The sequence below is a fragment of the Zonotrichia leucophrys genome, chromosome 14, assembly GCF_028769735.1.
Source record: "Zonotrichia leucophrys gambelii isolate GWCS_2022_RI chromosome 14, RI_Zleu_2.0, whole genome shotgun sequence".
Lineage (NCBI taxonomy): Eukaryota > Metazoa > Chordata > Aves > Passeriformes > Passerellidae > Zonotrichia > Zonotrichia leucophrys.
This window is the reverse complement of record NC_088184.1, coordinates 3983496-4010657: the sequence shown is the minus strand read 5'-3', so window position 1 is coordinate 4010657 and position 27162 is coordinate 3983496. Positions and strand designations below refer to the sequence as shown.

At 38.0% G+C, this 27162-nt stretch overlaps 1 protein-coding gene across 24 annotated transcripts in view; it reads right to left on the bottom strand.

Annotated features, from left to right (window-relative positions):
• RBFOX1 (RNA binding fox-1 homolog 1) overlaps nucleotides 1-27162 on the bottom strand; it is a 1152005-nt gene that overhangs the window by 509159 nt on the left and 615684 nt on the right. For 20 of the 24 annotated variants that reach the window (XM_064725897.1, XM_064725899.1, XM_064725900.1 and 17 more), the window contains one exon: nucleotides 7403-7450. The exons of 2 other annotated variants lie outside the window; for them this stretch is intronic. In XM_064725897.1, coding sequence (XP_064581967.1) covers nucleotides 7403-7450 — 48 coding nt within the window. Of the gene's footprint in view, nucleotides 1-7402; nucleotides 7451-9428; nucleotides 9513-27162 lie in introns of those variants that run through there. 2 more of the 24 variants (XM_064725930.1, XM_064725904.1) reach the window with 2 other exon arrangements.

Below are 27162 nucleotides of genomic sequence, written 5' to 3'. Positions count from 1 at the left end.
GCCCCTGGAGCCACACATTTCTGTGTAGGGAGCAGGAATGAACCTGTCCAACAGATACAGAACTGAGCCCACATGCACAGACGGTCAGTGCACAACCTCTCCTCCCATCCGCAGTAATGCTGAAGACATGGAGCAGAAGAAACAAATGAGGATTTTTATTACCTAATATTCCTAAATATTTCCATAAGAATTTATTCTAATTCTCATTTTTTAAAAATTCTGATTATAAGGGGAAAAAAAAAGCAAAAAAATAAGCATTGACTCAAATTTTCAATATAAGAGTTTAGACTTTCCATAGGTACACAGCATATGATAGAGAAAGAATGTTATTTATCTCTCTCCATTTTATTTGAGTTCTTCTCACACATCTCAAGTGTCATTTCCAAGTTTCCTGTACAATAGTTTCACAGGACTACACAACTGTTACACCACACAGAACAGCCTGAGGTCAGAGCATTTGTCTGGGTTAAATAAATGCACAGCAACTGCAACTCCCTCCATAGCAGCATATTTGTGAGCTTGTAGCTCTATTACAAGGACTCTGAATAAATCATAAAAGAACTCACATTTCCATTTCTTTTTCTGGAGAAATACATAATCTCTGATTTCTACCTCACCAATAGCGCTCTTAAAGGATAGTTAAGGAAAATAAACTTGTCAATGGGTATTTTCCTAACTGAGAGGAAAATTAAAATGTTGGAACAAAACATTTCCATGCCTAAGCACAGGTTGGCAATAAGTTAAATGAAAGAAAAGGCCCCAGCCTGAGTCTCTTCAGTCTATACAGAGATAATTTTGCTCACATCAGTCTAAGCCCTCCCTTCTCTTTCAGTGCTCCTTAGACCAGGTCCAAAAACCCTGTGACCACAAAAATATCTTCAAATAAGGTGGGTCATAGGTACGTGTTGTCAGTTCAGTCTTTCTTTATCAAATCTGTCATAAATAAAGATTAAATCTTTATTTTAAAAAGTGAGGGAAAAAAAGACAGAGAAGGAAATGTCAACTGGAAACTGGCTTGTCTCCAAAGCATCAATGACCATGAAACTCCTGGCACATGGAAACCCTATAAAACCCCACACTGAGGAGCCTGGGATATGAACAGCTGGCACCACCCAAAACCTTTTAAAAGCAAATATTCCACCACAGCAGCAGAAGCTGCTGCCTCCCATTGCTGTGAAGTTTTATTGGTTCACAAACAGACAAAATCCAAGACATGTTCCCATTCACAGCATACTAATATTTACAGATCTGTGGAGTTTTCCCTTTTTTATATAACTTCAAAAACCAATTCCTCCCTACTCTTATACCTGTTGAAAACTTAATGACCAAATGTAAACAAAATTTCAGCCATGCTGGAGTCTCCCCCTAATTATTTTTCAGTTAATTTTTAGAGTTAATTAGCATCAACACAGACTTGAGTTTTCCCCTTCCCCTCTGATTCTTCTCCCCTGAATCTCAATATTTTAACTTTCCATTTAGCCAAGTGTTCAAGCAAACAGTTTCTGTCTCCTGCCCTCCCCCTTGTCCCCAAGTGAAACATAATTCCTTGTATGCAATGCAGGTACAGTACATAGGAATATATGCCAAAGTAACTTGTGCATGCATTTACTTCAGTGCTAATAAAATATTTTATTCATGCATATAAAAGAATGTTCTTTCTCGCTCGGTGAGCTTTTTAAGAGTTATTAGCAGGAATGTGTCATATACCTAATGAAATTTATTTCAAGGTAGAAGAGATTTAAAAAGAAAAGTAAAATAAAGTCTGAGAACTAATTCTGCAGACAATCACAGAATTATAATTTTGAGATTTATCAAAATATCTTCAAGATGAAGATTTGAAAAAAAAAAATCTCCCAATAAAAATGTAATTTATTTGCAGCAGCAACCATGTTTATACATATTAATACAGGGATAGGAGATGTGATGGCTCAAGGTGGAACACATTGGGTAAAAACCACACTGTAGTGAAAGCTTTTTTTAGCCCTGTGCCTTAGCAGGTATTGCAGCCCAGCAAATCCACTATCCATGTCCCTTCTGTGTATTCAGCATATGTAAAAGTCATGCAGCAGAACACGTTGACACTTCAGTGGGAGGTCAAATTATTGTTTTGGCACTTCTGTCACGCCTGTCACTTCAATTCCACTTTATCAAATTACAGATTGCTAGATAGAGTTGGATTAAGGGGAAAGACAGACACACACACACAGAGGAGCAACTGTCACCACTTCAGTTGTGAAATCCCATAATTGCATGTCAGTGACAGCGAGAACAAGAGAGCAGTAATAGGGCTGACATTATGAGCATTCAAATACCAGGAAACTTTGCAGCAAGACTTTGCGCTCTGTCAAGCCACATGCCAGGAAATGGACTGGATTTCTGAGCAATTCCTCACATTAGAATTGCCAATATTTATTAGGCTGGCTAATAAATAATGCAGTGTCTTAAGTTGCAGGGCAACTTTCAGCTCCCTGTTTTCCCACAAGTGTTGCTTTTATTTGAAAAGAATATAAAACTAAGACAAAGGAGAAATAAAATCCTTTGATTTAAAAATATCACTAAAAGTACTATGAACAGCAATAAATACTGCCCAAATAACTGGGCAGTATAAATCCAAAAAAGATTGTGGGTTTCATTCAACTTTCTGAGTTTAAGGATCCCTGGAGAGCAACGGATCTTGATTTCAAGATCTATATATAGATAGATGTATATATTTATATATAGATCTATATATAAATAATTGTGAAGGAAGCAGCCATGGACTTCAAGTAAGTTTTCTGGTAACAAACAAACAACACACATCCCTTAGATAACTTCACCCTTTTGTGGAAGTTGTGGGAACTCTGCGCTGAGGAAGGCATCACATAAATCTGACTTACATGAGCTGAGATGTCAGGGGAAACATCTGCTGTGCTGTGACAGGAGGATGCTATTCCTGGAACAGCTCATTATTCCCCCTCCTGGTTGCTCCCCCTGCTTCCTCAGTTCTGTGGTCAACCCTCTCCCCTTGGTGTGCTCCTGTCCTGCAATGGCTCAGCAACACCTGGCACTGTTTGTGCACCAGGGAAAGAGGCAGGAGAAACAGGAACCATTTGTTCACTCTGTCAGAAGGGCCATTAGCATTCAAAACTTCCTTAGATTCCTCCAAATCCATACCCAAATACAATTTAGATACTTCCCTACCAATCCATTGGAGTCTGTGATCTACCCTCACAACAACAAAAATCATTCTTTGAATGGGATTGAAAATGCATCTCAATAATACAATTATGCACAATGATTGCACAATGCCTTCACAAGGGAATAACAATGACACTTATTCCTATTCACTGCTAAAGAGCCCCTAAACAGCAGGAAAAGGGGCTACCATGAAAGAAAACAGTACAATAACAAACCCACATCTATGATGCCAGGAGCTGACTTAGTCCCTCCATGGTGCTCCTCACTTTTCAATACCTTATTAATTCCCTTCTACAGTAATCTGAGAATCAGAGAAGTTGGATTAATTTTTTTTCTCCTAAAAAACCCATTCTCAAACTTGCAGAAACAACATCTTTATATGATCACTATAATAAACTAAAAGAAGCCCAAAAACAGCCTGCAAGAAGCCATTGAATAGACAAAGCAAAATATATTTGTAATGCTTTTCTTTTTCTCCTCATTTTGTCTCAGACACACTTTATAACCTTGCCTACATCTGCCCTTCATCCATCTATTTCTCCATATGCAACTCAAGCCATAGAACTGTAAGTACTTTCCTCATAGGTGTTTTTAATTTGTTTGCCAAGTAATTTGAGATCCACTGACAGAAGGTACTAAAGGGAAAAAAAAATGAAATGTTTTGCACAGCTGGCAGAGAAAAGGAAAGGCATTTCTGCCTCCCCCATATCCCACAGCAGGTAATAGGGAGTTAGGAACATTATGGCACTCCAGGGAACCTTCCTGACCCATCAGGTTATTGCCCTGATGCTCTGCCATAAACTCTGCAGCTCTCATAAAACCTCTGCACTCCCAGCTCTCAAGTGGGACATTTTCAAGTCAAGATGCATCTCAGAAATATTCTCTCCATCAGCCACTTCCTTCTCCAGAAGGGAAAATGCAGCAGGACACCCTGGGTGACCCTGAGCCCCCTGCTGATGGTGCTGAGCTGCTGCTGAATGGGGCATTTGCAACAGGAGAATGGCACTGCACATCACAGCCAGCACAGCCCCATCAGGGGCAGAATAAACTGAAATAAAACACAGATGGAACAGCCAGAGCTGAAGAATAAAACATTCCCAGCATGGGGAAAACAAGCTGAGACAAAACTATCCAGCACAGAAAGGTCACTGTAAGTTAACTTCCAGTTTGCAGTGTCAGGTGGAAATGTCACACAAAGGATGTCAGGGGATGTAACTTCATATCAGAGTTTTGGTTTCACAGCATTGCCATGATATAATTTGATGATATGACAATTGCAGAGTAAAACAAAGAAAGTCCTTTGTGCTCTATTCAGATCTCAAAGACAGAGCAGGACTGGGAGAAATCTTATTTACAGTTTCTTTTTCTACTTATATTTTTGGAGATTACTGTTTGAAGCAAGTCCCATATAAACATATTGAAAAAAAAAGATAACTGCTCGGACCAAGTAAAGATATGAACTGAGATCAAATAAAAAAACAAAGAGTTATAAAATATAATTTTATAAAAAACAAGGTAGGTTTTTTAGGTAATGGGAGATGATGGTGCTGTGTAAGGGCAACACCAACAAAACAGCTGCACGCATTAGAAGCCTTCTAGAGACAGACAGTGGTTTGGTTATATCAAATGGAAGGATTTCAAAGGAATTCTCTCCCTCCTGGCAAAATGGCCAATATCCTTATTAATTGCCTTCCACCAGAACCGTTTTGTTTGTGCCCAACACACAGAGTTATATCAGAAAACATGGGCAAAAGGAAAAACAACCTGACCATCTGCCATCAGCCTTGCAATAGCAGAACATCACACAGGCTTTGGAATCATGGCTCAAATTCCCAAACATCACATAGCTAGCTGCAGATTTCCATAGATTTTTTACAAAAATCACACACGGAATGTTTTTAACAGGATTTTTCCTGTGACAATTTAAGGGTCACTTTCCTACATTTGTTTCTTTGAGAAGCAAAGCTGAGATCACACGAGCCATTAAACATCCAATATTGTGACGTTCAGAATGGTGCTGGGAGATCAAAACAAGAAAGCTCGGGAGTGTCAAATGCAGAAAAAAATATTCATTAAGTAGGAAATGAGTTGTACATGCACTTATGGGTCTTCTGCAGGGAAAGGTAAAGGCAATTAAGTAATTCATAATTATCCAGACCAGAGAGAGCAGACTGCTCATTGCTTATCACCTGGTATTCTCAAACCTGGGAGCTTTTAGCCTTGTAGGAAATAAATAAAAATCTTACATGGAAAGGTCAGTTGAAGACAATGAAAGGAGAGGCAGATCACAGTGATGAAGTGGTTACGATAATTAACTGCTATTTTGGAATTTACAGAATAATACATTTCAAAATAATAAGTACAGTTATTAAATTTGAGTTTGCCTGCAGGCAATGCTTTAGTCATGGTTACATAAATTTCTACTTCAGAAGTTACAGATTAGAAAACTTCAGAAAAAAAGGAACACAAGAAAAGGCACCTTGCAAGTTTGTATTTTGTGGTTAAATGGGAAAATTCCCATTAATTACTCATGATATAGTTCATTAGTAGTATATTCCATTATGGAAGTGCAAATTATTAGACACTAATGATGCATGCCCTAATTGCAGTAGTTTGTCTTGATTCCAAGTTCAATGAAATAAAAATATTTATTTACAATGTTTCAGGTTTATGAGATATGTTACATTCTTAATTGATGCTTTCAACAAACATGAACCAATTCATTAGTATTAACCAAGACTGATGGATCTGTGTTTGATGATCACTGGTAACTCCCTCTCTGGACTGGAAAGAACAACTGCCTCTTTAACTTGGTGGAAGCTCCAATTTTGGGACCAAATACAGAGAAAAGATGAAACAGATCATGCAACAGGAGGTGTTTATCACATTCCTGCTCTTCCAAAATAAAATGCTCAAACAAAATAACAAAAGGAATAAGAAATATCCAGGGGTTTTCTAGACAATCCTTTCTGCTAATTGCAATCTCTGGATATCCTGAGTCACTGAAGGTGGAAACCAGCTCAGAGCAGTCCCTTTAAACAACAAGAGAAGGGCTCAGACACATCTCCTGAAATTCCTCCTGAGGTACAAACCATGCATCATAAACCAGGAAAAACCCCACAGTTCGCTGCCAACAGGCTGGGCTCTGCTAGATTAAAGTTGCAATACCAGGAAGAAGAAATACAGCACTTTAATAAATTATTGTTCAAAGCTTGTCAGGCTCCTGACACCTTTTCCCATAATTCACACTACAGAAAACTACTGGCTTGGGCAGTTTTAATAGTTGCTAAACACTAAAAAAAGTCAAAACTTGGGATTTAGAAGTAAGGCCCCAGCCTGGATTTTAGCGCAAATTAAAGCAACATGAACCTAAATGGAAGCACCTGGAGGGTTTGATGCAAGCTGATGCTCAGAACCTGCAGCCTCAGTGGGACAGAGCAAGTACCAGCTGGACTTAGAGACTTTAAAATCACATCATGTGCTCAACACTTCCACAAACTCAGTTATTATTTCACACAGAAATACCCTGCACAGATCCAGATTTTCAAATTTCAGTAGCAACAGATTTTCAAGCAAAACACATTTCTTTCTTTAAAACGGCATTAATATTTATTTCTGACAAATATATATATATATATATTTTAAGCTGAAGGCTTCTTTGTGAAGCCTTTATTTCTTGGCTAGTTTTTACCATGAGTAAGGTGAAGAACACAACTGAAAATATATTTTCTATCTGGTTTATATTTGTCTACAGAAAATAAAACTGGAAACATTTGTTTTAATCAACCCTTTAAAAGAAAAAAAAATAAGGTTTCAAAGGTACTACTTTTAAAGCAAGAAAAAGCAGTTATCTTGCTGTGTTACAAATATTTAACATGGTATGCCAACATTATCATAACAGACTCACAATAACTTTGTTAACAATGTAAATTAAGAATAGGAAGTGCAACTGCCTTGTAAACTTTTTTTTTGTAGCACAAAGAGATTTGCACTATAATTCACTTCTGCTTCTTCTGAAACAGTTATTCAAATTTTTAACAAGTATATTCAATAGAGTAAGACTGATTTCTCCCCATTGAAGTTAAAATACAACATGAACACTTACACATGCTAAGAACCATAAAATAATTTCACATGGTTTAATAAAAAAACCCCTGAACAACAACCAGAGAAAATCCCAGCCACTAGAGCTGCCTGAAAAATCACATTAAAACAAGGCACTTACTTTTCTGTCCTCAGTTTCTACACCAGAACTGCACTCTGCTTTAGTGTCCTGAAAGCACAAACAGAGAAGCCCATGTCACAAACACATTGAGCAGCACTGGGGAGTAACTCAGCCTGAAGAACGGTTATTTTTGTACAGAGTTATTAAATATACAATGTCTAGTATTGTGCCTTTAGGTGAAGTTCATTAAACTTTACTACAGGCATTACTTTAAAGACAGGATTGAAAAATCACACAAAAATAAATACAAACACCCCAAACCTATTTCAATACAGCATAGCCAGCTCTCAGGAGAAAATATGATTTGTTAGTATACATTTTCTTTTTTGTTTCCATCTTGAGGAAAATACATTTCTTGTTCACTTTTTTTTTTTTAATAAATTATGGAAGCTGAAAGAAATATAAAGGTAAGCTAAAGAGGAAAAACTGCTCAAGCTTCTATCTGTTATTCAGTGCTAGCTAGGAGCTGATAGAAATTTGTGTCTGAATCTCATTGCAATGTGCAAGAACAGCAAAGCCTCTGTTTATGGCAAACATTTAAATGTGTGTGCACAGACTTGTACACGTGTGGATATCTTGGACGTGTTTTCTTCAGGAGTGAAACAAATTATCTCAAACCTAAGAACACCCAACACATGATGCTTTTATTCCTAAAGTATTTTGACTCATTGCACCTCTGGATTTTTGTGCTGACAACTATTATCACAAAAATTACACTCCAAGAGGTATTTTTTGCTGCAGTCACCCTTTTTACAGCAAGTCATTACTGGAAACTGAGTAAGCCAAGTACAAATCAAGTCACTACACAATTGTAGAAAAGTACCCTACTAATTTTCTTTTAAACTTTACTTTTCTAGTGAGGAGATTCTTGAAAGCAAATTTTGCTTAACTATTGCAGCTTTAGAGATTTCTATTGGGAAAAGAATAACATAAGGCTCAGGGAAATTTTTTTGTGAAAAGTACTTCCCCAACCTCTCACCAAAGGTGGAACTACTCTAAGAAGATTTCAAGTTAGTGGTTAGTTACTTGCACATAAATTCAAATGCTGATAGCAAATAGCAGCTCCTATTAAAAATGAAAATGCATGTAAAATAAAGAATTTATATTTCTTCTACAGCATGTCTATTCATCTTAAATTAAGGACAGGTTTTTCTTCAAAGCCAAAGACTGTCTACCTAAACCTATGAAAGTTCTCAAAAAATTAAATAATTCAACCAAGTAAGATAAAGCAAGGTTTCCTGGGAAAAATACTTCAATTCACAGCAAATTAGACTAAAGATGGTTTCATAAGGCATATCAAGTTGTATCACTTCTTAGGAAGCAAAAAAACATTTGTTATTCTAGCCAGTCTAATACATGAATCAGCACCTCTAATACTCTGTATATTCCATCACTTTTCATGGGGAGCCAGATTGCAGTTTGGGGAATAAAACACTCAAAAATTTTCTTTCAAGTGTTTCTTACTGGCAGCCAGACAGTCTCTCCCTGCATCTCCCACGTGGAGGAGAAGGAAATTCTCTCTCTGCCCACAGGCTCACTTCCTGAGCCTGTTTGGATATTTACACCTGCTTCATTTTGGGGACAGGAAAAAAACCTCAGATTTTTTCAAAAGCCTTCTCCCTCATGGGAATGAATTCAAACTCCCTTAGCACCAGTGGTTTTCATGTCCTAGCTGTGCCCTAAGCCACCGTTTGGAAAGAGGGTAATGTTCTTTAACATATTTCTTGGTTAATCAAAAATGAATCATCTCTTTCCATATCACCAAGGACAAGAGTGGCTCTGTCTCACACACTGACCTAAATTAACTGAAAGCAGAATAAAGCAGCTCCTCTCAGACTGTAGTCATGGCTATTACAGGCTCTCAGCATGATGGATTTACCTGAAGACCCAACAGCACTCTGGTCCCACCTGCTGCCCATGGAACAGTGAATTTTGCTATTTTACAACTGTCCTTTCCCATTAAAAGCAATTTCTAAGAGGGCGAAGTTAATAAGCATTCATTACTCAATTAAAAATGCAGTTTTACCTGGATGAAGCAAAACTCAGCTTCCTCCCAACTCGGTTTATCTGGTGTGGTTGTCTGGAGCAGCAGAGAGAGGCAGCAGAGCAGCCTCAGCCCCAAAAAGGTGGGGCCAGCCCAGCTGAGGCTGCTCTGCTCAATTAGGAGTTAATGAGATAACGAGATACACCTGGAACTGAGACAGCACCTGGAACCCAGACCCCAAATGGAACTGAGACCTCAAATTGAACCCAGACCTCACCTGGAACTAAGATCAGTCCCAGGAAAAGATTCAGGCTGAATGGCAAAATTTCAGCATTTCTGCTCTCTGTTTTATCCCTGAACACTAAACAAGTATTTCATCCCTTAGAGTTTGGCTATGTATCTAAAGATATGGAAAGTGAATCTTTACAAATTAGCCACTGCATCTTTAGCAATGAAAGCCACATCTGCATGTCTTCAGGCTCACTGCAAGAATGTGTTATCTTTGAAACTGTGTAGAGCTGGATTTAAAAGAATTGCTGTATGTCTTCAAGATTAAACACCTGGATTCAGACTTGTGCACAAGGGCAAGATAAAAACCAGTTAATTTTCTGAAGGAATTAGTGTTGTAATTCTTTAAACCAGTGTAGCTACTGACTTAATCAAATCTATGTTTAAATATAAATATTTGAGTATATGTCTACATCCTAGATATACTTCTTTTAAAGAAAAAATGTACACAGAACTTAAACCTTAAAAATCATCAAAATGAATCATCTGTCAATCTCAGAGCAAGAAGGGAAGAAATAAGAATGTTCCTCTCTGGGAGACATCTGTGCTACTTTCTCTAAGTGCAAAATGACAAAGTGCTGTCACTTCCTATGTGTATTGCAAATTTCCCAGCTCTATGAATTATTTGAGATGGAGAAGCACCATTGCTGAAAAGAAATTGTAAAATCCTAGAGATCTGAACAATGGATCAGCACTTTCTTTAGTGTTGTAAACATTTTAGTATGTAAAAAATAAAATAGAAAAACTCAGAAAATATGTTCATTTTGAAGAATTAGTTTAGGTATTTTATATAATGATAGAAAACCTCACAGAATGGAAGTATTCTATAGAAGTTTCATGGAAAAGTAGAATATAAAAGAAAACTCTTTCATCCATTTCAGTTTAAAACTAACACAATTCCTTTTTTTCTCTACCTGTCACTGCATAACAGCCAATTAAATAACATCATTACAAACATATTAAGAGCTCTATGTTTTACATAAATTGCCTTTTTGGTCTGTTTTGTTTGGTGGCAGCAACAGGGAAACAAAGCAAGGTTTTCTGCAGGACACTGGGGGCAATGCAGGACAAACATAAGTTTTAGGGCTGGGATTTTTCAAGTTTAACAGACTGGGGAACAAATCTACCACCTTCATCAACAGTAGCACTATAAAAATGTTACTGAACAGAGGGAAGGGAAAGCTCTAGAAAGCAAAAGTAGTTCTTGGTAGTAGCCTGGCCCTGAATGGGATTTTGTATTTAGGATGCACTAGAAACTTGCAGATACTTTCTTTTACATAATTTCTGTAATTCTGTGTTTAATTTCACTCCTTGAATTGCAACCAGGAACAGTGAAATCACTATCCTGAAGCATCCCTTGGTGCTGCTAACACCCCACACCCTGAGCTTTATCACACACTGCAGTTTGCTCCCTCCCTGCCATCCCAACCCGAATCCCTTCCCCTGCTGCCACAGGCTGCCAGAAACCTCCCAAACAACCACAAGAAAGCAGAAACTTTGGAAAAATGGTCTGAATTTCCAACAGATTTCCTTTCCTCATGTGAACACAAGGCACAGGGAAAGGTAAAGAGAATTCTTGTGCACACACTGCCCTCCCAGAGCCCAGGGGAGGAAGGATGAGCCTCTGCAGTTCCAACCAGCCCAGCGCTCCCCCGGCTGGTTCTTCTGTAATATCAAGGATGAGCAGTAGGTGGAAGCAAATAACCTTGTAAAATCCTGTTCAGCCTCCCGTGAAAGATAAACCGATTGCTGGTCAGGTGTTTTACACGCGTCCTTGGCATCCCAACAAATAATGTTTTTTTCTTGACAACACTGGCTTCTAGTTTCATGAAACAGCCAGTAGCTTAAAGGTGGTTTGCATCTTTTGAAGCTCCTTTTAATTTTTTAAAAATTTTTTTTAAAATTTGTATAGCTGAAATGGACTTCTTTTAATGACTAAAGCATTTAAAAAGGAAACATGACCTTACACAAAATTTAAAACCAATATATCATTAAATATATATTACTTATATATGCATATATATTTTATAATGTATATATAAATATAATTTTATGTGTATATATAATTAATTATATACGTTTAATATATTAATATATATGTATATATAATTATATATATACACATATATATACATATACATATATATATATACATGTGTATATATATATATACACACACACACACACATACATATATATATATAATTAAAAAGTACACTGACAAATTCCAGGTTATTGGTTCCTCTGGATATTTTTATTGACTGCTAAATATCTCAAACTTCTGAGTTATTGAGAAAAAAAACTTAATGTATTTCTCTATCCATTGGCTATTATGTTTCATTATTGCTGCTAACAAACAGGCTGCCAGCAGAAGAATTCATTTGAATTTCATATTAGTTCTATTTCATCCATCCCAGAGAACAAATTAACCACACAGTAATACTTATTGAAGAAGAAAATAAATGAAAAATGAAACCTTAGAATGTGACATTCAAGTCTTCACCAAGTTTGTCCCCAGCAAGTCAGGCAGAAGCCTCATCAAATTAACAAAGCAATTCAAGGATTTGAATGGCTTCAACAGTTGCAATGTCAAAGATGTAGGAGAGGAGCGTTATTTTGAAAGAAGTAGCTTCATCTCTATTTACTAACATTTGTGGACCACGAGGTTTTTGTGTACAAGCTCAAACCAGGAGAAAATTTGGCCACCTGCACCTGATTCTGATGGCTCAGGGAAGCCTTGGGGCACTTTGAGTGAAATAGGAAACAACCCATCTGAGCACAAATTTAAAATCAAATTCTCCAGGTTTTAGGAAGCTTTATTCTCTTGTTTCTAGATAAAAGTAGACTGTAAGAGGAAGGTTTGCAAGACTAAGAAACTTAACTGACAAATTTTATAATAAAAAAATGACTGCTTACAAAAATGCTGCTGCATTTTTAATAGAGAGTTGAAAGCACTGGTGTGTGTGTGCCCTCCCACACAGCCACCCACCACCCTGCTGTGCCAGTGAGCACCCAGCTCTGATTTCTGCTTTCTGCTGCTTTTTCTGCTTTCTGACTTCTGCTGCTTTCTGCCTTCTTCTGCTTTCTGCTGCTTTCTCCTTTCTTCTGCTTCCAGCCCATTGCTCGTGCTCATTTTCAATGCTATCAAGAGTTAATTTTTATTTTTTTTCTCCCCAAGGAAAGCTTTGACTTTTTCCTAATTCAAGACTTGAGGGAACAGGTACTGCTGCTGCTGCTGGGGCTTTATGGACTGGAGTATATAAAACATTCCCACTCCTCTTTCTTTCCCTTCTCTCACCTTCAGGAGTCCCTTGTCCTTTCCCTAATGCTCTGCAAACACTCAGGGATGCACAGGCACGTCTGCCCAGCACAGAACCCTCCAGCCTCACACTCCTCTCCTCTCTCCAAACAGATGTTCCATTAGCCCAGCCATGCAAAGGTACCCGAGGGTAAAACCTCCACCTTTCTCCTCATCTCCCAAAACCACACATAAAATAGGCAGCGTTTGAAGAAGATACAGATGTAATTTTAAGGTGTGAATCAGTCATGTAGCAGTATCAAGCTGTAAATGTTGGCTTTTGAAGCCTTGATCAGGTTAAGACTTAATTTTGGGCTAATAAAAGCTTCATTTTCAAAGTTGGCAACAGAAACTGCTATTTGGTAAAGCTGTCAGTTTAGACAGTAAAAAAACATTTGAGATTCCTAAATGCAACATCATGTAAACCCACAGGTCAAATCTAAAATTATTTTTCTATATGTCTATCTACTTTCAAGGCTGAAAATACACAGGAATTTCCAGAACTGTAAATTTTAACAGTTTAAAACTGTCAAAACTGGATTTTTAAACTATACTTTATTTATTTAATAAAATTACCTTAGGTGTCAGGGAGACCAACAGCCACATAAATAGTCAAGTTTGAAATCACTGAAATCTAGGTGGTCAATAGATATTCCTGATAAATAGATTTTGCTGATGAATCCAAGGAGCTGAGGAAGCTGCTGGTGTGATTTCAGCGTGGCCACACACTGTGTGAGCTGGCTGAGGTGACAACTGGCAATATATACCCAGAGTACAGATGTAACTTTTAGAGAAAGAAACCTAATTTAACAGTTTATGTTTTCAAATTAACAACAGCACAAGGGCACAGCACAATTCCTGAAGGAATCTATATTTTTTTCAGTCAGGTTTCCTAAATGAAACAAGCACTTAAAATTGCTTCATACCCCAGACACCTCAAAACCTTTAGAATATCTTTACTAAGTTTTGCCATATTTGACGGAGAAATAAATAGAAGCTCAAAGATACTCCTGTATTTTTCATAAATGAGTGCCTGAGGAAAAGACAGAGCATCACTTGCAAAGCCATGCCCTAGTCCAGCTGATCAAAGACCCCAAGGAGAGGTGAGGATGCTGAGAGGAGCAGGATTCACTCTGTGAAGCAAAGATGCTGAAGTGGCTGCCAGTGTTTACTCAGAGGCAACTGTGTGGGCACAGGGCATAAATCAATAGCAAAACTACTTCAGTTAAGTCCAATTTTCACAGAATAAGTTCCTTCAAAACTGAAGAGGATTCTTGTTGAACTTTTAAATGGAGTTCAGTCATTTTGGGCTATGTAGTGATAAAAAGCATAAATTTTAAATCAAATAGTGATTTTTCGAGCATACAGAGTGACAGGACAGGAATTGTTTAATGACAGAAGATGTGTGATGACTGTAGAAGTGCCTTGGAAAATTAGGGCTCTGTAAAGATCTGTTTTCTCTTTGATATTACACTACACTTTTGATTATCACAACAAGTCGAGTTTCATGCTTTTATTATGTTTTCACAAAATATGGCTGTTTCTGTGCAGCAGAACAGTTGCATTTCCAAAAAGCTGGCTATATATTTACTATGCTTTCTTGAGTATAAAAGTGAAGCAGAATTTCATGTTGGTCTCAAGACTTCCCTTAATAAACAACCCACAAACTTTCTCGCTTCTGCCTCGCTGAGGAGGAGTGAGGGGGGTTGTGCTGCCTACTGGGGTTAACCCACAGCCATCAGAAACTTAAAATGGTTCAGTTCCTACCTATTCTCAAAAGTCACGAGTAGTCAGGCCACAAATTATCAGTGCTTCAAACACTGGAAATGATTTCAGCCTCCTGGCCCAGAGCTTTGTCATCCCACTAATAAGAATGCAGAAACAAAGGCAGGAGTGAGCCCTGCATCCAAAGGACTGCTCCTATCACAGCAAGCTCAAAAGGAGCTCTGATGATGACAGCTATTGCTTCAACATCCAGGGGAAATAAAGAATTGGGCTGGAGCCTCGGGCAGCAAGTTGATATAATTGAGCTTTGAGAAGTTTTCTTATCGACCAAGAGTGGGTTTTTTGTTCTTGTTGGCAAGGAGAGAGTGACTGAGATGCTATTTCTTCTTCCATGCCCAGTGTAGGGTAAACAAGCCCAGTTTGCTTTGGACCATCTGCCAAGCTGTGCTGCCATGAACCCTTTGCTTTCCCAAGCATTTTCAGAAGCACACAGCTAAAAGGACACTGGTCCCAGCAGAGCCAGTGTCCCACAGCCATTCCCCTGGCACACAGAGCAGCTCAGCCAGCCCTGCCAAGGAACACAGCCAAATGTCAGAGGCACAGACGTGGTTCTGCTCCCGAATGCTCAGCTCTCAGCATCCCCAGCACGTGCTCTGCTCCCAGGGCTGAGCTCACATCTTGGTTCCCACTCAGGCGTCTCAGCAGCACATCCATGGAGCTCTGCAGCCAGCAAACACACAGTGCTCTGCTCCTCCTGCACCTTCTCCTGCCTGCTCCCCCCAGACAGATGCTTGCCCTCTACAGCAGCACTGCAGTGATGAGCAAAGCATCACTGAACACAAACACCCTGGCAGCTTCTTGCAAAAGGACACCCCCATCTCAAGAGATGTAGAGATTGTCACTGTCATATTTTCTGAAAAATCCCTTCACCAGGATTTCTTCTCCTGGGAAGCTGAGAAGCCTCAGAGAAAAAAAAACCCCAATATTATCTCATTTGCTTGTCCCTGTTTTGCTGCTTTGGAAGGTGGCTGGAGATTGTTCACCAACAGGATCATGTTTGATTGGTTTCATGTGAATTGTTTTTTATTAATAACCAATCACAGCCAGCTGTGTCGGACTCTGAGGAGAGTCATGAATTTTTCCATGATCATTCTTGTTAACCCTCCTGTCTGTATCCTTTCTCTATTCTTTAGTATAGTTTTAGTATAGCACTCTTAAATATAATAGAATATGATCTGACATGCCGAATATAATATAATATAATATAATATAATATAATATAATATAATATAATATAATATAATATAATATAATATAATATAATATAATATGTAATATAATAATAAATCAGCCTTCTAAGAAGATGGAGTCAGACTCATCTCTCACCTCAATCCTGGGGACTCCTGCAATACCACATAGAGATGGTCAAGAGATATAGAAAAATACCAAACAAACCCAACCTCCCCCCATCAAACAAACCATTAAACCACATGGCCCCTTCATGCCCCTAAACCCCTTCTTTCAATTGTGCACATAGATTTTGTGGTTTTGTGTATAGATCCACGTGCACTGAGGAATTAGCCTTCTTTTTAAATAAGGAATATTGATTCCTTAGTTGTAAATACTTTTACTTAGTAGTAAATACTTTTAAATGTCTAATAAACCAATGCAGTATTTTTAATTGGAGTGCAGATAGTAAATATCCCTGTGTAGTACTGTGCAGTATGTGAGGACATTTCAGTATATAACTGAAATGGAACAGTTCCTGCTTTTTCTTTATAACTGATTTCACTGTATATTCAGACTGGCGAATGTTTTTCCCACATAATGTGTATGAAAGATGAATGCAAAAATGAGCTATGGCACTTGGGAGAGAGAGGTGCCAGGTAATCTTAAAGCACCATAACAAGAAGTTAATAAACAGATTTGGATCAATCAAAAAATTAATAAAATCATTTGCCTCCTCCTTCTCTTAAACTAGTAGAGAAATGAAAGGAAAAATGTAGCCATCAAAATGCATTTTCTAATCTTTATTAGTCTCATAATCTGCAATTTCTCATTCACCAGACATCTTAAATCATCTATTCCCAGCAGAAAAATCCAGTAGGAATAAAGCACCAAACATCACACTGTTGACTTCATCTCATCCTCAATCCTGTAACCTTCAACTATACAATTGAAAAAATGGGAATGTTCCAGTTTAATTAAAGAAGTAGGCAATGTGTTGACCCAGGAAAAATATTGCAATACTTATTTCAAAATTCCACTTAAAAGATTATCTCACCAAATCTGATGGCATTGCTGCAAAAAAAAAAAAAAAACTGTACAAAATGAAGAATTTCATATTAAGAAATGCCAATTTAGCATGGCCAAAAGAATCTGAGGGATAAATTTACACCAGAGATGTGATCACCCTCACTTGCTACCCCCACATTACATTTTCTCTCTATTCTTTCTATATTACAGGCTAAAATACACAAGTGTGTGCTTTTGATAAAGTTTTTCTTCCAGTTCAATCAAGTTACCCAAGCATGAATACGGGATAGTATGTAAGCTGCACAATTTAAAACAAAGTAAAATGGTGACAGGAGATCAATTTCAAAGCTAAAAAACTGATTACATGAAGGCCATTTTTGATGGAGCACAAATGGCACTGTTCCTGAACTCAGAACATTGCTTTGGTGAATTATTTTCACCCCTTGGTAAGTATAACTGCACACATTTCCCTTAAACTAGAAAGTTGTTAGAGTCACATTAGAGCAGAAAAATGTATTTCTCCCTCTTTCTCTATAAACCAGGTTAACACACTTTTTATTTGATCTGGTAAATTTTCTAAAATACTTTTTGGCAAGACCAGTTCAGAATTTATGATCTTAATATACTGATACTTTTCCCTTAAAGACTGAACACAAATCCTAAACCTTAGAGGAGAAAAATAAAAAAATCCACAACTTCTTCATGAAACCTGAATTTTAGCAGCTTCTGCTCTTAATCCCACTATAATTTACCCCAAGATGGGCCCAGAGAACAGAAGCTGACAGGTGATATATGCTTCCTATTTTGCTGTTCATATAACCATTAACAATAACTGCAATAGAGCACATGAATGATAACGACCAGACACTCACTGAACTGGAAAATCCAATATTCTTTGCCAAGGTGAAGGGGGGTAGGAGTGGATCTATTAAAATAATTGTGCCTCAACTAATATGTAGTACATCAGCTCAGTAAACAATGTGCCTGTAAACTGGTTTCTTATTCCTTATCAGTTGTGAGGATTTTATGGTGGTAGCAGTAGTAGCAATATTAATAACAATAATAAAATAATAATTTATTAGAATGAGTGAGGAGAATTGCTGTTATAATGTAAATAGGCTGAAACTTTTTTTATCTAGAACACCATGCTCTGTAAAAAAGTAAGAACAAACAAACAAAAAAACCCAAAAATTTTTGAGTTTTTCTTATATAGATTCCTGCAATTTAACCAGCCTCAGATTTCATTTATACAACTGCATCAAATGACAAACTCTGCAAACAGCTACACTCCTAAACTTTGCATTTCTTGCTGCTGAGGCAAATTCCAAGGGTGTCCTTATCAGTAAAACTGAACTGATAACAAGAGCTCCATCTCACATGGTGCCACCTCTTTGTTTCAAGAGGAAATAGAAATTCCATGGCCGTGCTGGGTTATTTTATCACAGGGTCCCTGCCAGGTGCTGAATTCAGTGCTGCCCCAAAACTCAAGGAATTCATGTGAAAGTGTGTCATATATGTGATTAAGGTCCAGATTCCTTGCTACAGTAAGGCCAAATGTTTAAATTTTCTCCCCAAAAGCAAAGAACAGTAATTTTTGAAACATATTTTAACTCAATATTTTAAAAGGGACAGTAATTTTTTATAAATTCATTCAGAACAGCACTAAGGCACTCAGGGAGGGCCATGCATCCACCGAGTGAAAACACAACTAATATATCCTCTGGAAGACAGCCATTATATTCACTCTTCTGAAACAAAAAGAAAAATACTCTTATGTTTTATCCTACTTGAACAGAAACTAAAGAATTACAATAATATCTTCCACTAAAACAGAGCTGCTGTTCTGTAAAACATATACCCTTAAACACAAACATAATTAACTGCTCTTCAGCACTCACTGAAGCCTGAAAGGATCCTAAAATCCCTTTAAGTGGATAGGAAGAGGCATATTTTCATCAAAATGGAAAATATTAAATGAATTTATAAGGTAATTTGTTAGAAATTCTGATTTTTAGAAGGATTACAGGTGCATTAGTACAAAATTAGGAAAAGAGGCTTTTTTTAGTCACTGTTTTTAAAAGTATTCCTTCCCATTTTGTGTTTCAACATATGACAGCTTTGTATATAAAAGCTGTCCTTAAAACATCTGAGTCACACAAGCTCTCTTTTCCCCAATCCATTATCTCATAAAAGAAATGCCATAAATGCAAAAGCAAAAATAGCATCAGCAAGTCGTTGGGGTGAGCAATGTTCACTGAAGGAATCCTGATAAAGATGGTTATTTCCCTTTGGAATCCCTGCAATGATATGGAGCTGCAGTCATAACTGGTAAAAACTGTCTCAAAACTGATCAATAATAAAGAACTTTGAAGTAAATTAATCTGAGATCTGCTACCACTTTTGTTTCCTTGTTTTAAATTCCCACCAAATAGAAAGTATTACTAGTTAATTTTTCACTGCTTAAACTGATTAACCATGCAATTTCATCATCCCTTGTAACAGGTTCAAAACAACACCTAAATCTGAGGCTAACTTTACAATAAAAACATTGAACATTATCCTTTTACAATGCAATTACTCTTACTGAGCCTCATGTTATTAATGATATTAATGATGTAGTCAGAGAAATACATTCCATAAAATTATGTGACAATAATCAAAGGATAATATTGAGTAAATCCCATCAGATAGTCACCAACAATACTCTTTTGTTTTTGCTCATCAGGTTGAAAAAAATCCATTTCTTAATGGGGGATAATGATCCAGTAAAGGCAAGGTGAAGCTGATGTTCAGGAGATCTAAAGAAGCTTCAGAAGAGCAGAGCCAGGACAGGGTTTGGCACCAGATGAGCACTGAGATTCTGCAGCAGAGCTGCTCCATCAAATATTGTCTCTGCTGGCCTCTCCATGGTGCAGACATTTCATGTGTAATTAATGGATAAAGGTTCAAAACACCCTTTCAGCCCATATCAGAGTAATCCCGGGCTCTGGAGCACCAAGCAGCAGAGGAAGGACAGGGCTGAGGGAACAAAACAACAACAGGAGAGCAGAATTGCAGAATTATCTCCTCAAATAACAGTGCATGTCCTCTGAAGGCTCCAGCTCACTGTACTTTACATAACTCCCATCTGGCACCCTCAAAAGCAGAAATAACAGAAACCTCAGATGCCATTCATGGCAAATTCTTTATCAGCCACTGTCTGCTGCTTGTCAGGAATTTCAAAGTGCAAAGGAAACTCCAGCAGCTTCTGATCAGCAGGTTGATTTCTTCATGTGTGAAACTAGTTAAGATCATGAATCATATTTTAATGTCTAAATTTAGCTAGGAAATTATAATGGGTAATTCATCCTCAAGTCTGTAAAGGTAGGACTTAATTTAACATTTAGAATATACAAACCAAATATTTAAACAATACAGGGTAGAAGGAGACAACTAGAGCACTAAGAGTGAAAATAGCTGTCTGTATTTCAACAGAGGCAGCAATCTGATATCCTGAATATGGAGCACTCAGGGTTTGTGGCTGTGGGCCAAAAGAACAGCACTGGACAGAGACAGAGGAGGTTTCTGTAGCCCAACACCATTCCCAGTCTAACTTCTGATTGCTCCAAGTTCATCAAGCACATTCCACAGAATCGAACTTGCAGAAATATCAACCAAAAATCTGAGTCAGGATTTCTGGCAGCTGAAAAAAAAACCCACTGAAAAATTGCATTTGTGTTTGTGAAACCCCCAAACAATCAAAAGGCAGCAGTGTAAAAGCTCAGAGAGACACTGAACAACCTTAACCCTGAAACTGCCACAGGGCTTCAGGGTGAGCTTTCCATGCTCACCTCCCCACAGGAATTCAATCCACCCACCATAATTTTACCCAGGGTCTCAGCTCTGTACTCTACAAAGCAGCATCTCTTGTTCTACCCACCTTGTTTCTTTGCACATGATTTCTGATCAAAAAATGACTACAAGGTTTTTCAACAAGATGAAATAACAATTCTTCATTCCAAAAATAATAATCACAATGGCTACTGAAGTCATCTACCTTTGCCACAGCACCCAGAAAATGCTGCCCCTTTTTGAATGTTTCAAACCTTTATAAAATATAAGAGCCTATGTATATTTAACTTTCTTTTACTCTTATTTCTGATTTAGATGCCTGAAAAAAGAGATTGCAATCCATGTTTGTAGGCATTGAACATTACAATGATGAAAAATGACTTAATTTGTGCGTTAGTAAATCACTGAGTTCAGTTTTTGTACGTTCTTTTATTTTACCCACAAGTCAGTTGCAGGCTTATTAATGACCACAGAAAACACTCTGAATAAAAAGCCATGGATATGACATCAATATAAATGTTTCAAGGAAAAACAAACTTGGAAAATGACAACCTACAACATTTAAAATGAGTCATTTTTAACCTACTTTAGAATAGGTCATATGTTTACATCCTCCACTGAAATTTTGGCAACAATGATACAGATGATAACTTAGTTAACTGCTGTTATATTTTTACAGATACACACTTCAAAAGATAAATTAATTCTTTGAGACTAGGAAAAATATTTCATACTCTACATCCAGCAATACCAGGTAGGTTCAAGCCTAGAGAGAGCAAGTAAACTAGAATAAAAGTTATTCAGAAAATGGTATTTTGGCAGATTGAGAAAAGTGGCATTTGAAAATGGCAAGGTGCTGGCGATAACACCCAAACCTGAGATGCAGAACTGTGTGTGCTCATCCATGAGCAGAGAGGTTCCTGTGTGCACACAGGCCTTGATCTGGGCTCAAGGCAGGAAAACAAATATATGTACAGCCAATATTAGAGTCATAACAGTGGAGTTTCAAAGCTGTTTTTTAGTGTAATAGAGAAAAAGGAGGGGAAGGCAAGATAGCCTGGTTTATGTTTGGACAGGGAAATTGTCAGTTGAGAGAAGGAGATAAGAGACAGCCCTGTAGAGAATTGTATAAACTGGGATCCCTACAAGCTTAAGATAGGCTGGGGGAGATGGGAAAACAGCTCTGCTGGCTGAGACTGATAACCTAAAACCAGAGCTGCTCCATATTCTTCAAAAGAAGCACTTTTAATAAGAAAGAAATCCCAGCAATGCTATTCCTTTCATCTCCCCCTGCTGTCATGGTGCGCTAACCATGGAACAAGAGTCCCTCCAAGGCCATGCTCCAAAGGCTCACATTGCAAATACCACCCTGAACAACCACAGAGACAAACAAAAGGAGGGAAATTAACTCAAAAAATTAATAATAATAATAGTAGTAATAATAAAGATCTCTTTCTTTGGTTAGTGAAGCTTCTCCACAGTCCTGGCTTACACTGTGAGCTCTTTTCTAACCCTTCCTGGTCACTTGGTGAGAGGCAGAGCTGACAGCAGACCTGTATTTCCTGGGGGAGAACAAAATGAGCACAAACCTCAGCAGCACACATTCCCAGGTGCGCAGCTCCCAGCTGGAGCAAAACAAAACCTCAGATGTTTAAATATGTGAGCATCTGTGAGGCCCCAGGAATCCTGGAGGTCCCTCAGCTACCAAAACTGCACCCAGAGGTCTGGTTGTTCAATAACACAGCTTTGGGCAACTGATGGCACAGCAAGGAAATAGATTTGACCAACTCTCTTGAGAAATTCTAGAGAAATTCCCATATATTGCAAAGATTTCAGTATAAGTGATGGGGAGGAAAGCTTACAATCACACAGACTGGTTGTAAGGAGATGACAAGAGGTGACAAGGACATCTGTAACTCCCAGGGTGAGAGGCACACAGCTCTCCAGCAGCACAGAAGCCCAAGAACACCTCTCTGGTACTACAGAACACGTAGAACAGAACACTGGAAGGAATTCAGTGCAACTGGGAACTCTCCAGCTATTCCAGAGTGTGACAGTGCTCACAGGGGTCTTAGGATGAGGAAAGAGATGAGGATCTGACTCCATGTTTCAGAAGGCTTGATTTATTATTTTATTATATATATTACATTAAAACTATACTAAAATAATAGAAGAAAAGGTTTCATCAGAAGGCTAGCTAAGAATAGAAAGAATGAAAACAAAGGCAGCTGCTCCAGACTCTCTGTCTGAGCCAGCTGACTGTGATTGGCCATTAATTACAAACAACCAACATGGGTCAATCACAGATGCACCTGTTGCATTCCACAGCAGCAGATAATCAATGTTTACATTTTGTTCCTGAGGCCTCTCAGGAGGAAAAAATCCTGAGGAAATGATTTTCATGAAAAGATGTCAGTGACACCACAGCTCTCTCAGAAATGCTCCTGAACACTGCAGATATGCACAAAATCCTGATCTCCATCAGCCCTGGTGCTCTGCTCTGCCTGCAAGGGGCAAAGCTCCCCCTCCAGCAGCTTCTCTGGGGCAGTGATTTTGCTAAAATGCATTCCCCAGGTGAGAAGGGCTCCCCTCAGTAAAAGGTGAGCACAATCCAGTCCCTGACACAGCCCAGCGCTCAGTGCTTGCTGCAAGCCAGAGGCATTTGGGGTAAATCTTCCAGAGGACAAGCAAGGCAGCCAGAAAATATCTTACAGCAGCTTTGCGGCCACAATCACCCTCTACACGTGGAAAATAGTCAAACAGGAAAGAACTAAATTAGCTGTAATTTGAAATATGATGTGAATAATACCTCTAAGGTCTTTTATTTCAAGGAGAAACATTTCAGAAAACTTTAGTGAGCACATTTTCAACAAACCTCAGGTTGGTGCATCAAAAAGGCACAGGGAAAGGTAAAAATTCAGTACACACTGAACATCCACCACAATATTTGAATTTGGGAATATATGGTCAGAGCAATGCAGAGGTATGCTTCCAGCAAACAGCCCTGTTTCCCAAGTCACTGGGGTTATTTTTTTAATTGTGCATTAATATTTTGCAACAAAACCAACAGCTGCTTCTGGTTACTCTCATGAGAAGCAGTTTCCTAAAATTAATTCTACTTAAACCCAAAAGACATAACTGTTCCATTAATATAACTTGTGCTAAAGCCATTAATATTTCAAGTGCGAGCACAGAATTGAGAGATAAGAACACAGAACTGAGCTGGAAATGGATGTGTCACACACTCTAAAAAATAATAATGTTGGATTTGTAGAGCAATGAAAACACAGAGGAAACACTATGAAAAAGTGGATGTTTATCTGCTCTTGTGTTCATAACTCCTGTGACTCACCAGAGCCCCAGACAAGCAGGGAGAAGCGCTCATTGTACCTGGCCGAGCTCTCCCTCTGCTCTGCCATAAATGAGCTGGGGCTGGCACCAGGGCACCTTGCTGCTGATGCTCCTGGAAATTCAGGGCAGCAGGTTGATCTCGGGAATATTTTATAGCTAGAGATACAACAGTGTGGGGAAAAACTGTCTTGAAAAGTATTTGGATATTTAGAGACATGAGAAGAAGTTGTCCCTAGCAGTGAGGCTGGGTGGAGCACATGATGAGAAAAAAGAAAAGTATTCCTCTCTCTACCTGGAGAACAAATAGGTTTTGAAATATAACTGAGAATTTTTAGAGAATATAAAAGAAATTATACACTTGATATTTAAGTTCAGATAAAGAATATTTAAATTCTAAAAGAAGACATTGCAACGGTGAAAATGAATTAAAGCTACATCTATTCATTGGAGTCATTGCTCAACTTTCCCAGCTTAAATAATTTGAGAAACTTGTTTATTACCACATACAACATAATTAATACGTGGCCTTATTTAAACAGCAAAGAGAAAGTCCCATTTCATGAATTATTTTGTAATTTAAATAATAAATAAATTCAGCACATAAAAGTACAGTGCCATTGAACTTGTTATTATACAATGCAAACCTGCAAATATAAAGAATTCATAAGCTCTAAGAAAATCATATGTTAAAAAAAGGAATCTAACTGCTTGTTACAACTCTAGTTAAGTTTGTTACATTAAATTAACCCCCAAACTTAGTTAAGTTTTTATATGTTTTTAACTTCTTCTCACTGGAATAAAGCAGTAAGAAATATTGCTAGAGCCTTTCTCTAGAAAAGAACATAAAAAGTAAGGATTCAAAACAGGTTTAAACCAAGAAAATAGCTGAATACAAATTCAGTTTGCTGATACAGTTGTGTGTATTCTGAGCCCTTGTTAGTATGATAAGACAACATTAACATTTTTCACTGTCCCAAATTATTGAAAGAGTGAGTCTAATTTTTTCTTCTTCATGTCTCATTAAAGTTCATGTCTCATAAAATGTTCTCAGTCTTTTAGTAGCTTAATAAAATATTTAGGTATCTTCTCGTTAGCAAGAAGATGAGTATAAAAAGGTACCTGTCAGAATGCTAATCTGGAGATATCCCAGCCAAATACTTATTTTTCCTTGCACAGAACAATAATCTTCTTTCTGGGCTAACAAAACTGCAACTGCAAAAGCAAGGCAAAGAGGTCAGAATCTATTCCAAAGCTATCACTCCCACCAAAAGTCATCCTTTTCCCTTGGAATATCAAGACCCAAAAGTATGTGACTGCTTAGACCAAAAGCAGATTAAGCTAAAGGCAAAATTTACTCTTATTTGAAAATGAAAAATATTAAGTATATGCTCAACTAAGAGAATGATTGACTCAGTTTACCCTAAATTTAGAGCGCATGTACTTTCAAAAAGCTCTAGGATTTTGCTTTAGGAACCAAAACATAATGCAAAAGCAACATTAATTACAAAAAATCAGCATCTGCTATGGTTTTCTTTTTGTTCTCAGAATGGAGCCATCACTTCTTAAATATAACAGAAGTGCATCAGGAGAAAAAAGTATTGATCATTTCAAACCAACAAGGAGAATTTCCTAGTGATTGTTTTTGTGCTGATGCACTCTATTGCATATATAATAAGAACCATTCTAGAAGCTCAGATGAATATCAGATGTTTTGTGGAAGGCTTGATGAGGACTTTTCCAGTGGCTTTAGGTGGCTGGCACCAGAGTCACTTTCAAAACCCCTCACTGGGAGCTCTCACTGGACTCCTGCCAGCTGAGGCATCCCAGAGCCCAAAATCTGCTCTGATCAAAGCTGAAAGGACATCCCAGCCCTGGAAGGAGGAGAGGGAGACACTTCCATCAGAACAATGAACTGCAAATTGAAAACAGAAAACTTTTCTGGGATTCTAAAGGAATACATTCAAATCCTTGATGTACCTGATTCATGCACTGTATGAGTCAGCCTGTGAACTCATGCACTTCAATCTCCTGCATCCAAAATCAAGGCTAGATTTCTCTGGTGATAGTAATTTTTTGTTAATTTGGGTTTATAAAAAAAATATTTTAAAAGGTTTCCTTGAACTGATATGATAAAAATATGTAGGTTTTACATGAATGAGAAGATTACTCATAGTCATGTTTAATTCAGTAGCTTAATGTAAATATTAAGGAAAAATAGTCTAAAGCAAAAAAGGGAATTAATTTAATTGTAATAACACTTCTCTTTTGTACAAAAGATTAGTCACAAAGGCAGTCAAAGTCAGAGGGACGCAAATGCAAATGGATCATTTACAGCTGAACACTGGATTTTGCTCATTTGCAGAGCACTCCTGTTTACATTTCTAATCCAAGAAAACAAAATAAATTATTTACCAATTGCCAAAAGCCCTGGAAAGTAATCTGTGTTGGCAGTGGGGCCAAGACGATGAGCAAGGCCGAGTTCCAGCAGCAGCTCAAGCCCCTATCAGACCTGCCAGAGGGATGGGATGTCCTGCAGGACCAGGGAAACAGAGATGGAAATAAAGGCAAAGAACCCTCCAGCTCCACAAACGTCCTGAAACAATTCCCAGGGCACTCTGGGGAACTCAAGGAATGATCAGCCCTAATCCCAGTCCTTCCCCAGCAGAGTGTGATTCATGTTCAGCCAACCCCATTCCCATCCACCGTGTCCAGCAACAATCCTGCCTCTAATCCCATCAAGGGGATTCTTTTGTTGGGTTTTGTTTGGGGTTTTTATAATTCCATCTCTCACCGACTCAGATAGCAGAATCAAATCCTGAATAATATATCCAATGAGTTACTTAATTAGCTGGGTGAAGGTGAAACAGAAACAGCTGAGTCAAATAATGAGATATCGAGAGCAGCAGCTCAGACCAAGGAGGGATTTGGAAGAATTCTTCCTGCCAGAAAAGGAAGCACAGTACTTTTCCAACACAGAATGCTAAGGGATGTCCTCTTTCCATTCCAGTCCCTCCAAAAATACCAGCT